The sequence below is a fragment of the Buteo buteo genome, chromosome 5, assembly GCF_964188355.1.
Source record: "Buteo buteo chromosome 5, bButBut1.hap1.1, whole genome shotgun sequence".
NCBI lineage: Eukaryota > Metazoa > Chordata > Aves > Accipitriformes > Accipitridae > Buteo > Buteo buteo.
This window is the reverse complement of record NC_134175.1, coordinates 8769303-8782918: the sequence shown is the minus strand read 5'-3', so window position 1 is coordinate 8782918 and position 13616 is coordinate 8769303. Positions and strand designations below refer to the sequence as shown.

At 41.1% G+C, this 13616-nt stretch overlaps 1 protein-coding gene across 9 annotated transcripts in view; it reads left to right on the top strand.

The window, feature by feature from the left end:
• The window catches only part of EIF4G3 (eukaryotic translation initiation factor 4 gamma 3), a 147392-nt gene that overhangs the window by 38144 nt on the left and 95632 nt on the right, over window positions 1-13616 (top strand). For 6 of the 9 annotated variants that reach the window (XR_012650368.1, XM_075027611.1, XM_075027610.1 and 3 more), the window contains exons 2-3: window positions 5504-5579; window positions 12761-12904. Coding sequence is in view for 7 of the 9 variants with exons in the window: in XM_075027611.1 (XP_074883712.1) it covers window positions 5504-5579; window positions 12761-12904 (220 nt within the window). In the remaining 2 variants the exon portion in view is untranslated. The remainder of the gene's footprint in view (window positions 1-5503; window positions 5580-12760; window positions 12905-13616) is intronic. The other 3 variants (XM_075027614.1, XM_075027608.1, XM_075027613.1) reach the window with 1 other exon arrangement.

Here is a 13616-nt window from a genome sequence, read left to right as displayed (position 1 = left end):
ATTTAATTCTCCATCCGATAGGGAGCATTGAAGCTGTCCAAGCTCTTCATACATTGCAATGCAGATTTCTAAAATGCAACATGCTGTAGGCGAGTTTATCTTTTTACCTTATGCTTTCTTTTTTAAGCCTGGTTTGATTTTTATCCTATATAAGCTTGCTAAGAGGAGCCTGATGCTACCTCCCATCCCTTCTCCACTGCGTGCAGAGCAAAAAAATTCAGGAAGCAGAGGGATTTCTGCAGCGTGGAAGCACTTGGTACAAAACCCCACCAAGGTATCGCGAAGACCCCCATTGCACTACCTCTTTAAGACCACAAGCGCGCTGCGAGAGCTCTGCTTGTGAGGGTGAGAGGCAGGCAGGAGCTAAGAAATCATCCCTGGATGGCACAGATGCTGCTGTGGGCTTCGCTGCCGGTGGATGGGGGGAGAAGACCTGGCGCTTGAGCCAGCTCGCTAACGAAGCTCTCCGGGAGCTTGCTGCCAGGTAGGATGGAGCGCGCTGAACAAAAGGCTTTGCCTAGTGAGTGGAGGACAGCAGACCTGCTAAGGATGGGGTGATGCTGGGGAAGTTTCAGCAAGCTGCTATGACTGGCGTAGCTTTTCCCTTTTAACCTTTTAAGCAAGCCCTTGTGGTTTCCGAACCTGCTAAATTAGGTGCTTCTGCTGTTAGGATGTTCACCTCCTGCATTTTAATTGCATGTTGAATAGAGAAGAGGCTGCAGAGGAGAAACACACTCTTTTAACAGCTCTCTGCCATCAAATACCTCCCTACTGAGAGGGTTTTTAAAAATCCCTTGCACCAAAAAGCTGAAAGAAGTGTTTGAATTTGATGTGGTTTCCTGCCCTTCTGTAATCTTGCTTGATGGTTTTATCTTGTATTTTTTCAGTTGTTTAATACACAATTTCAGTACAAGCAGGGACATGCATCGGGATTATATAACCCCGGGGATAGCTGGTGGGAGACTCACTCCGTTTCTGTGCAGGGATAAAAATCATTAGTTCTGGAATGTTTTTTGTGTAACACATTTGCATACGTGCCCTTGGGTACCCGCAGATATTTTTATTCATGTGAGAAGGTGCTTACTCGTTACCATCAGCTGGAAGTGAAGAAAGAGGCCATCAGTGCATGCTCAGGATAAAATGGTTGCTAGTTGCTGAAAATGAGCTTAGGTAAGAAACACTGTTTGAGGGGAAAGTGAATCCATTTTGGAAGAAAATGTAGTAGTGTTTTTTCTGTCCCCTCCAGTCTTGGAAGCAGGAACAGAGCAGAAAATACTGTACAAATTCTTGCTGTAAGAGCCTATTTTACTGCATGTTTTTAGGTTGTTCGTTGCTGTAAAAGCACACAAAAATCTTGCAGTATTTCAGTTTTGTAGCACGATTAGAGCAAGCAGACAAGTATGATACAAGGGGGAGATTTCTGCAAGAAATTCCTCCTGACTTTCATTTAACTCTGCATTTGTCGGTGCCTCTGAGTGCTCCAGCTGACAGGCAGCTCTGGTCTGGATTCTTTTTCTTTAATCGCTTTACAGAGAAGTCGAGTATTTTCCCTCTCCTCAGAGTGTGGCTATGGCTGTCTAATTAAAAGATATCCTCCTCCTTTTAGGGAGACTTGGTTTCAAGAAAAATTATATTTCGTTTCCAACCAGCATTACTATCTTTGCTTGCCTTCTCCCACTGGGTCTTTAATAGCTCCTGAAATTCCCCAGCTTGTAATCACTGCTGCAGCCAGATGGGGACTAGGTGGAACTCCCATTGCATCTGTGCTTGCTTTTATTAATCTGCCAGAAGTATCTCACTTACTTATATTTTTAAATATATATATATATATATATTTCATGAGTTAATGAGCTCTAAACAGCAATGAAGAGAATCCAGTCAGTGCTACCCGCTGGCTGCCGTCCTTTCCCTGGTTTTTGGCGTGATGCTGATGGAAGAGGGAGAGTGGTAAAGAGTCATTCAGCCCGACCCAAGCATGAGAAGCGGAGACAGTAGTTCCACTTTACTAACCTGCTGGTTGCAATGGGATTTAAGAGCTTCCCCTTGCTCCTGCTCTTCTGCCTTGTCACCTGCCTTATCTTTTCTCCCTGTGGTAATGGAAGGATGTCTGAGAATGGTGTGAGGTTTGGGTTTAGCTTTGCACTTCCACGCCCCCCACCCTGCCCTGCTTCCCACCCTCCTGGATGATTTCAGAGCATGACTGCACAAATAGTTGAATTGGTGCACTTGAAGAGGGTGACGTGCGTGGCAGGGATATAGGGGGAGGAGGAGGAGGAGGGAGGGCACAGGATCCTCCTGAATTGGATCTAAGCATGCCAGAATAGTAACATGAAGGAGCTGCCTGAATTATTCAGCATATCCTTATTTTCTTTGCGCTGTGGTTAGTTAAGTACTGCAATAGAGCCAGGCTGGGTTATACTTTAATGCTTAAACTTTACTGTGTGTGATGGGGGCAGCGGGAGGGCAGCATTCGTGCAGTTTGCATTGCATCTTGGGTTGTACAGCTGTCGATGGTACCAAAATCTCTATGTAGTGAAAGAAGATGAGTGTCCTGGGCGATGGTTTGCTGTGGATGTGGATAAGACGATGCTGCTGGATGAGGTTTGACTTCCCACCTGCCTGCCATGACCTATTCACATCCCATGGTGGAGTCTTCTGTGCTGTCACACTTAACCCACTTCTAGGAAAAAGCCTCATTAGCAAGAGCCTGCTGATGAACTTTTGCAAGCACCTTGGCTTGCTTCTCCTGAAATAACAGCAACTGTTACTGCAGGATGGACTCCTTTGGCAGACGTAAGGGAAAGGAGGGTGGTCACTTCTAGTGGGGCAGAAATGAGCTCCGGGAGGCTTGCAGGGAAGTGGTAGCCTTTCCACCAGCCCAACTCTTTGCAGAGAGTCAGTCTGTAGGTGCCAGAAGTTAGATGTCAGAAATAATCACTTTCTCCAACCATTTTATCTCATTAAGGCTTACTGGAATTTAAGGCATTTTTGTCCCTATCAGTCTCATGTCCAGGTTAAGTCCTTTGGCAAAAAGGACTTAAAAGGTTTCTTTTTAATCTGATGGAAATCGTTGCTTTCCAGAAGTGATCTTAAATGGCAACCCCAAATTCTGAAAATCCATCTAAACTGCTCATTCCTTTAGGCAGCTCTTCCTGGGTGCAAAAAGAGAGGTTACTCTGCTGAAAGAAGATTATTTTCTCCTGGCTTATATAAGTTCTAAAATAAGAAAATAAATCCCAACCTTCTCAAGGATGAAACAGTTTTTCCAAACTCAGGAACAATCCTTTCTGAAGCAGCGATTGCTTCAATTAATTGTCAGAACTGCCTCAAGGTTGGAAATCTCAGCTGTGACAAAAGGGTGGCAGCTTATAACCGTGCCTCCACCCTTTCCTTTATCAGAAGATGGTTATGGGTGCGATGGTAAGGTGCTATGGAGGTGGCGTGCAGAAGATTTGTGACTTTTTGTTCTGTCTTGCGGTGTGTTTCTAATCCTCCTCTCCCAAATTTTGGCTTTCTGTTGGCGTTTTCCGAAACTCGGAAATGAATGTAAAATCCTCAGGACGAAGGCTAGGAGTGGCGCCTTGGCTTCATTGAAGCCTGTGGCAAATCTTCCCATGGTTTTGCTGGAGTCAGGATTTTACATCTAATTTTGTTGTTAAAACCCTCTATTTTATCAAATGATACCACTTAGGCACAAGCTGGCAAGTCTGCAAATTGAAGACAAGCCTTAGACCCTGAAAATAAATTCTTGCACTCATTTTAAAAAAAAAAAAGATGTAGGCTGAGTGAGCACCGTCTTGGGAACCAGCGGTGCCAGATCCTCATCTCAGTTCTCTCAATCTGGAGCTAGTCGTAGGCGTCCTGTTTTACACCTGCCAGGCTTTAACAGGAACATTACTTACATGCGAAGGTGTTGTGAAGGTCAGTGGCGGTCTTTTCTGTGTGTAATCCTATAATGCAGGGTTTTTATCGTGTCTGGCATTCAAACATTGAGTATATAACAAAATTGGAAGTTTTTAAAACAGTTTCTCAGCCTGCTTGGTGAGGGCGGACCTTTTTAGTGATGTGTTCGGTATCAAAATAGTGCGATATTGTAAATCTGTTTCTGCTCTGCCTTAGCACTGGTCTCAGAGGAGGAGATCCGTCTGGGGCGTGCTGAGAACAGTCGACAGACACAGAGCAGGTTGTGTCTGAACAGTCCCTACTTCAACCTTAAAATTCTGTCTGTTTTTAAGGAGGCGGACCAGGTGTGATCGTGGAGCTTGGATCACCATCGAGTTTTGACAGCGCTGGTAGGGTCTGTCCTGCTGCTGTGACATTGATCCCTGCAAAGGTTTAGGCAGCAGCGTTTCTTTGGAGAGCAAACTTGTAGTGCAAAGGGAGGACTCCTGAAAGACTCAAACTAATCTTCTACGTTCAAAATTTAAATTATGCATGGTTTTTTTCCTCATTTGAGCAAAACCCAGGAAGTGTTTTCATGATTTTTTTTTTTTTTTTTTTTTTTTTAAATTATCCACCATCAAGTCAACACGTGAGGTTTGTGTTACTGGTTGGTGTGCAAGAAACTTAATCAATTGGGTTGTTCTCATTTTCCAAGAGGCTTTGACACATAAAATGTAAACAGCAAAAAGGTGAAATCTGAATATGGCCTGTAGTGGAAAATTTTTCAGCAAGTTAAGCACGGCTTTTTTATGACAGTGGGCATTGGGTGTTCAGTAGACATGTGCTGGGCCTAAGGCCACAAGGTGTTAGCTAAGTTGGGAAGCTTTTTTCTTTTGAATACCTGCATCCCCTTTGTTTTATTCTGCAAGTAAAGTGGGTTCTAGCTTATTTGTTTGTTGCATAAATTCTATTTCTGGTTTTTTTTCCCCTGGATTCCCACAATACCTTTCCAGTTTAAGACGACTATTGCAATTTGCCTCTAAATAACCCTGCAGCAGATCATGAAAACTTAAAATCTATCTGACAGCCCCTTTTAGAAGCGATTTTGGTGGGTGGATGAGGAAAGGAGTTACTGGTTGAAGAGAGGCAAACAAGGAAACAATTATAACACGGTTCCTGCGTGGTTAGCAAAACAGGCGCTGCCTTTGTCAGAAAATGCCGTGCTGATCAGCAGGGTTTGTCTCGCTGAATGCGAAGGGCTTGTGGGTTTTGGGTTTTTTCCCTTACTCTTTAAAAAAAAAAAAAAAAAAAAAGAGGTGGGGGATTCTCTTGACAGGACGAAGGTTTTGTAGATTGTTCGGTGATATATTTGCTTTCAGTTTCTCTTGCTGTATTTTTTAGTAACATCTGCCTTTTGAAGGCACACTTTGCTCCTCTTTTGGAAAACCTTGAAGGGTCACAGCTGCCTGGTTGCATGTGAGGGCCTCAGAGATGTTTGTGTGTCTGCCTGAGCATGGAAGGTGACCAGCTGCGTTGACGGACAACAGATTTGCTGCTGTGTGTATAACCCAAAACACGACCCTTTCTTCGAAGTTGCTTTCCTTAACTTGCTGTATTGCAGAATCCCCCGAGGTCCTGTTCAGCAGCCCCTTGAGGATAGGATCTTCACTCCGACCGTCTCCGCTGTGTACAGCACTGTGAGTATCTGGCTGGTGCCGCTGCGGTTGTATTGCTTTTGAAAGGACTGCGTTTCCCAAGCATAGGGAAATTGTGTAGTTTTTTAAAAAACAATACAGTTAAAAACCATACAATTTAAAAATCATACAATTAAAAAAATGCAACTTTTTTTTGCCTCCTAAAATAATGCTGGACGAAGACCCTTTTTGTTGCATGTGAGTAGGAAAATAAGAAATCTTGGACTTTTGGGTCCATTCCTTTTTTTTGTTAAGCGTCTATAGTTTTATTTAGCAGATATGAGAGTGGCTTTTCCTAATAGAGTTTCACCTGAGTGAAAATGTTACTGGCCATATTTTCAGTCTGTTGGCTCCATCTCTTTCCTGCCTCCTGCATCTTGAAGACTGGTTTGTTGGAGTGTATTAGTGGCTGCACGTTTCTAGTAGTTTATTATAAAAAAAAAACAAACAAAACAACAGTCAAGGAAGATTTGTTTTTCACATGCAACATTCCATTACACAGAGGAAGAAAAGTTTTGATTGTACATTGAATATTTCGGATAGGTGCTTTTGGCTTGCTGTCCTACATCTGTGTTTATAAAGCCTGATTATCAAGAAAATTTAGCTTAGAAATGTAGTGATGTTTATTTGTGAACATATGATACCATTTTCCTTTTACTAATTTCTTTTTTTCAGATGGTAATAGCTGGAAGCCCAGTGTTATTTGTAAGCTTTGCTAAATCAGCAGAGCCCTGGGAAAGTAATATTTTGCTTTTCTAGTGGGATGGTGCAAATATTTTTAATGCCAAAAAAACGCTTTTAAGCTGCTCTTTTAATTATTTGGAAAACAGGAAGAAAAGCTGTGGATGGGAGAAATTCACTGTATTTTATGCAGTAACATAAGCTGCTTATAGAAAAACATAAGCTGCTGTACAAGGTTTTTTTCCTTCCCCTTGTTTGCATGAATAACTGGTGAAGGGGTTATCAGCTCCATCTCTTCCATGTGCGGAGTCTGGGTCTGGAGCATCTTTGGCCCCTTCCTTTTTTGGGCTGTAAAGAAGAGTTTTGTGATTGCCTCTTCTACTAGGGAGACTGCTGTCAAGCAATGCAAAGCCAAGCTTTGTGTAGGATTAAGTGCAAAAGTGCTGTCCAGTGCCCATCAGTCCAAGAAAGGCAGAGACTCGGGTAGTAGTGGTAGTAGCAGAAAGACTCAGGCTTGACCATGGATGGTCTGGTGGCCAGCCAGCAGTGGATTTCCATCCACGTGAGTCGGAAAGGTTGGAGTACAAATCTGACGAGGGTTAAAGATTTTGAGTTTTGTGGCTTTCACAGCAGTGGATTGACAGACTCGAGCTGCGGACTGGTTTTTAATTTTATTTTTTTTTGCTAGTTCTGTCCTCAATATCATATACATATGTATGTGTGCATATACATATGTATGCATGCAAAAAAGCAAAACCAAAGGAACATAAGTGTACAAACAGTTGTAATAAATAATTCAGTTTATATTATCCTTTATATACCCCATACAACACTTAAAAACCACTTTAGAAATAACTGAATTCCTTTTGGGGGAAAAAGGAGGTTATTTTTTTCAATTCTTTCCTCCAGAAACATAACTCAGATGCCTGTGGGAAAATATGACTGTAAAAATTTAAATTAATGTAAAATATAAAAGTAACTGTGAACAATGACCTAAAATAGCTTTTTCAGTGTGGAAAAATATAACTCTTTGATATGTTACAGGAATAGAAGCCAGGGCTGGGAGTATCTTGGTTTCTAGGCTTTAGGAAAACAGAAGTTTGAAAGAAAATTTCATGTTTTAGAGAAAGGAGAGAAATTTCTCAGCTAGGTTCCTTTTGAGCTTTTATTTGAAGCCCTTGGCTGATTGCAAATTTAGAGTAAGTCCTAGAAAAAATGAATTAGGATGGAAGAGGCACATGATCGGAGGTCCCTGACAAATTCATTCATCATAGGTCTCTGTGGTTTATTACTCGAGTAGCAGTGTCGTGTATTTAAGGTCTGAGTTTGCAACAAATAAGTAATTTTTTTAGTTTGTGATTTTTAGATATAGTTTGTCCAGGTTTTACAAAAGTCACGTAGTACAGAGGTGTGGAGGAGCACCATCTTCGGCACCCAGGGACTGCTTTTTCACTTCCACATTTTATTTGCTTGGTCATTGTATGTGGGTTTGCACATGGATTATGCATCACAGTTTTCAAATATGCGTATTTTTGGGGAGGACAGCTGGTTTAGGAGGAGGTCTGTGGTCTGATACCACCACACGGTGACTCTGAGCTGCCTCAGTGTTTCCCCTGTAGGTTATACCATGTCATGCGTGTGGTGGGAGAACGAATCATTTGAGATATGGACAACCCACAGATGAAACCACTATTTTTAGTTGGATAGCGACAAAAAATCATTTGGTTATCCATTCCCTAACTTTCCACATGTATTATCAGGACCGCAGTTGCACATTCCTGAGCTCTTTTTTTCCAGAACTACTTGTCTCTTGCCAAAAATGGGAATGGAAAATCATGTGGCTTTCACTATGAGCCCCAGTAATATCCCCTGAAATAAAATCAGAGGAACGCATTTTCCTGTAGGGCAGAGATAGAAGGTGAGGAAGAGGGAAAGTGTGATTTGTCAGATGAAATTAAGTTTGTCCGAGAACTTGGAGGTGCTCCAAATTCCCAACAAAACTTTGGTAGAACCTCTTTCTCAATGAAATCATACTGGTATTAAACCAAAACCACCTAACCTCATCATATATCATCTTCAATTATTTTATATAGTATACATCTTAATTTATTTTATATATATATTTTTGTATATTAAACAAATACTTATATTTGGTAGGTTATGTTTTTTGGGTGTGTTTGGTTTTTTTTTTCAATAAATCCAGCAGTAGAATTATTTTAAAGCAAATAATAGTTGGAAATAAGTGTTTCAATGAACTAATATTTTAACAATTTCCCCTCACCGATAATGGAGAATGCTATATCATAAGAACTACTTCTAGACATAAAGATTTGGGTTTCATCCTGTAAGCAGCTTCTTGCGTGGTGTTTCCTAACTATACTGCAAGAAATTAATGCAATTACTTTCACATCTGCTATAACATCCCAAACCTGTGGAATCTGGAAAGGGGAATGGGGAAAGTATGAAATTTTGTTTCTGTTGTAAAATATTTCAAAGAAATATATTCAAAGAAGCTTTTTGACTTAGAGTTTGAGGGAAGGACGCTGACTTCTAACAGAAAGGGAACTGCACCAAAGGTGACCTTAAATATCACAGGCCACCATGTGTGCCTACACTCAGGGTAACGGGGGCTGATTTATGTTGAAAACAAAACTAATACAGACAAGTGATCAGAAGTAGATGTGCTCTTCAGATTCAGCATGAGGCATGAGTTGGGAATCAGATAAGAAAAATAACTCTGTTAATGTACATCCAGTTCTCACACAAATAACCTTTTTTGGCAGATTACGATGGAGGTTCGTAACTGCCTCAGTAACACACTGTGATCTCAAGTGCTGAAGCTTGGAACAAAATACTTTGGGATAAACTTTTATATGCTAAGGAGCAATGCTGACTCCTGGATGTGAACTGATTAGAAATGAGTGTCAATCTGATGTACCTGTTTGGAGTGAAGTGCTTGTAAGTTGGTTGGATGTTGCCTTGAGCAGAGTTTCTGTAGCCTGGCTAGATCCAAGGGTGGCTTAAATTTTCTGTGTTAATTGCAAGTCTCACTGTGTCTCTTTGGAGCAGATACCACCTTGTGTCAGGTTGCCCAACTCAGTGCCAGCTGATGGTAAAGAAGGTAATGGGAAAGTGAAGGTGTTGAAGAACCTACTTGCTCCAAATTTTCAGTGACTAAGGCCTGACTCTCCCATCATTTGCTTCTCTGGGTTTTCATTTGGTGGCTTTTCTGCAATGGGGTGCCCATTGGTGGCCCCCTGATAATTTCACACCCAGCAGAGGTACTGTGATTCGCCTTTGTGTCCTTTAAAAGGATCTTCCTGCGATGAAGAGAATCCTGTAGAAAAGAGATTAGGGAGGATTAGCTGCTCCAGCCACCCTGTGCTTAAAGGAAGGATCTGGGTCAGGAGGCCGACTCGTTCCCCTGCCTGGCTGTGGTGGAGGCTGCAAAGTGTGCAAGAGGGATGCTCAGTTCCTCGGGTGCTGGCAGTGCTGCTGTTTGCACCAGCCTGAGTGAATAAATGGAATGCTGGAAAGACAGAGGTTCTGTCCAAGTCTGAACCCTTTGGGTTTTTATTTGTTTAGGAACAGAGCAGTTCTTAATCATAAACTACTGTCCTGGTAATCGAGGGATTTTTGTGGCATGCCCCATTCATTCTGATCCAACCTGAACGTTTCATGGACACGACTACATATCTGAAATTAGATACCTGGAGGGGGAAGAATAATCCAAAACTTGTGAAAGATGCTAAAGACAGAAGATTTAAGCTCAAGAGGAAAAGAGAGAATTCCAGCCTGAGTTTTATTTCCTGTTTCATTCATTATTTCCTTTAAAACACAGGCTTAAGGCTTCTGGAAAACTGTAGTTGGCCTCTTGCTATTCAGTTAAGGAAAAAAGAAAGTGATGCCCTAGCAAATTAAGATGTAATTTTGTGTATCTATTTTTAGGAGAATAATTTCATCTCTAGATCTAAGAAGGATATTTGCTTCTGTAGTAATCACAGACCAAGTTTATGTTCTGCAGAATCCCATTTAATAAACAGAAAACCCAACCTCGGGCACTATGAGGGCAAAGACCCCAAAACACAAGTGATGAGCTAGTAGAGACTCTCCTTGATTGATTTTTTTAAAATTAATGAATAAACACACAAATTCAGCAAGTTTGTCTTCCTTTATCACCTGTTAACATTCAAATAATTTTATTTGTAAATAATTTGTAGTAGGAGGCAAGAGGAAGAAATACCTGCATTGCTGTGGAAAGGCACTCTATCCTTTTGCTTCTGCTGGAAGGACAACCTGTCTTTTTTTGGGGGGTGGGGCGTCCACTAAGCTAGACTTGGCTAATCTTAGGAAGTCCTATCAGATCAGTGGTAGACTCCCGTCAGATACTGTCCAAGTATGTTGTTGCCAAGGTATCAAGCTGATTTTATGATTGTTCTGTTGCCTTAATTAAGCTTTGAAGCAAATTTTAGTAGGTCCAGACCTGTGTCCATAATGTATCTGCTACTTGTCTGCTGCATTGCACAAGGGTATCTCGTGGACCATCATTCATGCAGCTGCACAGCTTTCCTTTCAGTGTGGCTTCCAGATTTCATATCCAATTCAGAACAGCATTCCTTGCAGTCTTTAATTAACCTTCAGCCTAGGTTACATGCATGTTTTAATTTGTGAAGAGGACTGTTGAATGCTCACACAAACCTGGGATATTATTAATGCCTCCCTCCCCCTTGTCAAACGTCTGTGTGGACTTGGGTTCTGTTTTGGAGATCAGGCCTTAGGTGGAATAGTGTGGGCACTTTTTAAGTGTAGGGAGAAAAAAGCTGGCAGTGTTTGAAGTGCCACAGCTATTGCAAAATAACCTATTTTTCTCCACAAAAAGCGACATTCAAGGAAACGTATTGGTGATGAGTACACACTCAACCTACTGATGGGGCTACTTATATGAATTATTTCCTTGTATTTTGTGTTGCCTTTACTTCCTTCTCCTCACCTTAACTGCATTTTTTGATGTCTGTCATGATACTTGGAGTAGTTGGTGCTTAGAAGTGACTATGATTGACATGACAAGTCTTTCAGGGTTGTCTTAGGAGTCATGTAAAAGACTTCAATTTTCTTGGAGATGGGATGTAGAAAGTTTTGTGATGCTCTCTGTAATGCTGGTTTTGATTCAGCCAACTGATGATGTGTGTGCACACCTGCCAATCTAGATCAGCCAAAGAAAAAAAGACCCAATTATCCCCTGGGGAAGGGAAGGATCCAGTTGGGGATAGAGAATGAAGTTCTCTGACTTGACCCACCCTTTCCTCTGACCAGCACAAGGGTGCTGTAAATCTTCCCACAGTGAACGATTCTGGACCATTTCCAAGCCTCGAGAAATTGCACGTTATCATTCTCATTGCTGGTACAGCTGTTTTAGTGGTTTAGGTAATGTAACAACAGGCATTGATACTTGGAGTGCAATAAAATGGCTTGGAAAAAGCATTTAGTCATGAACTCTGTGACTTTTGCTCTCATAGTTTGCTCTCTTGGAGCTTGGTGCTAATACTCCACTGAAGATCAAGAGCCAGGAATTTCATTCTGCCTTCTTTTCTGATGCTGGGGAGATACATACACACATACCTACCTGCGCAGTGGCAACATCCCCTTCTAAGCATTGCCTGGGTTTGTGCTTTTAAGTGCCTATAGCTAAGTGGTGCTTTTCAGCAAGCGCAATATAGGTCTGAGAAAAGGTCAATGAGAAGTGAGTGCTGGATTTCTGTACTATGAGCTTTAAACAAATCCACAAAAATTTAGTTGTATTGAATTTCTGGGGGGGTGTCACCCAATGCTTCTGTGATTCTTTTTGTCCTTCGATTCTCCTTTTTTTACTGACTATATAAAGTATATTTAAAAAACTTCCATCATGGAGATAGTACAGTGGAGCAAGTATATGTGCCATGAATATATTTTACAACATTTTGCTTAATGTGTTTTGATTAGTATTTTTTTATAGAAGCTGAGAAAGGAGATAAGAGTATGCAAGAATTGCTTTAGTATTTCATTCTTTGCTCGTGGCAAGCCCTTCAGATAACAAGACCTCTGTGCGGTCCTTTTTTTTTTTTTTCCATTTTGGAGGGAAGTATGCAAATTTTCCCCTTACTTTGTTTTTTGGGTCACTGGTACTGTGTATCCCTTTGCAAAATCACAATATTGTTTGATATGGCTTATAGTGGAAAGATCAGAAGATCCCAGGCCTGAAGTCAAAGGGATGTTGCAAACTAAGACCCAGTTAAGCTCATCCAGTTTCTACAGATTTCCACTAGTGGCTCCAGCTGGTGCTCTTATTTTTTTTGATCCTTCCCCGTTTTCCTGAATCATACAAATAATTAAATAACTTGGACAGCGTTTTGCTTAAAGATATATATTATTTTATATATATATATAAATGCTGCTAGCTGCTTTCTTAAAAAGAAGATTACAGTATCTATACAGATTGGATTACTAATATTATGTTTTACTAACAGTTTATCTCCACACAGGTAACACAAGTAGCAAGACAACCAGGTCCTCCTGCCCCATCCCCTTACACTGCACATGAAATAAATAAGGGACACCCAAATCTTGCTGCAACGCCACCGGGACATGCATCGTCCCCTGGGCTTTCACAGGTAAGACCTGGCATTGGAGCAGAGCATTCCCAGCCTCCTTCTTTTCCTCTTGTCCAATTCTCAGCTTTGTTGCTCAAAATTTGACATAGCTGTCTTGTCTATGACCAGTGTATAAAACTTGATTAATGAATGTCTTTGTGTGCCTTGAACCTTGCAGTGACTTACAGGTAGCACTCAGGTTTATTAGTCATTGGTTCATTGTCAATTCTGTAACAGAAGCCAAAAGCAACTTGAAAAACTGTAGGAAATACTCATTGATGAGGAATGTGCTTCACTGTTGGGTTAGGCTGCTTTAGGGCATTTTAAATGCCATAAAAGTGTCTGATGTTCTCTGTTAGGGATCTTCCATTTCAAATGTTTTGTACAGGATGCTGCAATTCTGTAATTCTCCTAAGAAGTGGGACAGTAAAATGAGTTACAAAAATGAATGCTAATAAAAGAAACGAGACAAAGGACTGATTACAAAAAAGTACAGAAGAAGAGATAAATAGGAGTTATAATAAGAATGGAGAAATAACGTTTAGTAAGATATGTGGAATAAATTGGTCTTTTTGTAGTTTTTATTAGGTGAATGTTCTACAGGGTTGACATTAGAGTGGAGAAGCTTATCTTCAAAAAGAAAGGGGCAAAAGAGACAGGTAATGGGGCACAGAAAGAGGGGAGATAAAAGATATGGGATCAGGGAAAGTGGGATATGTAAAAGCATTGTTTC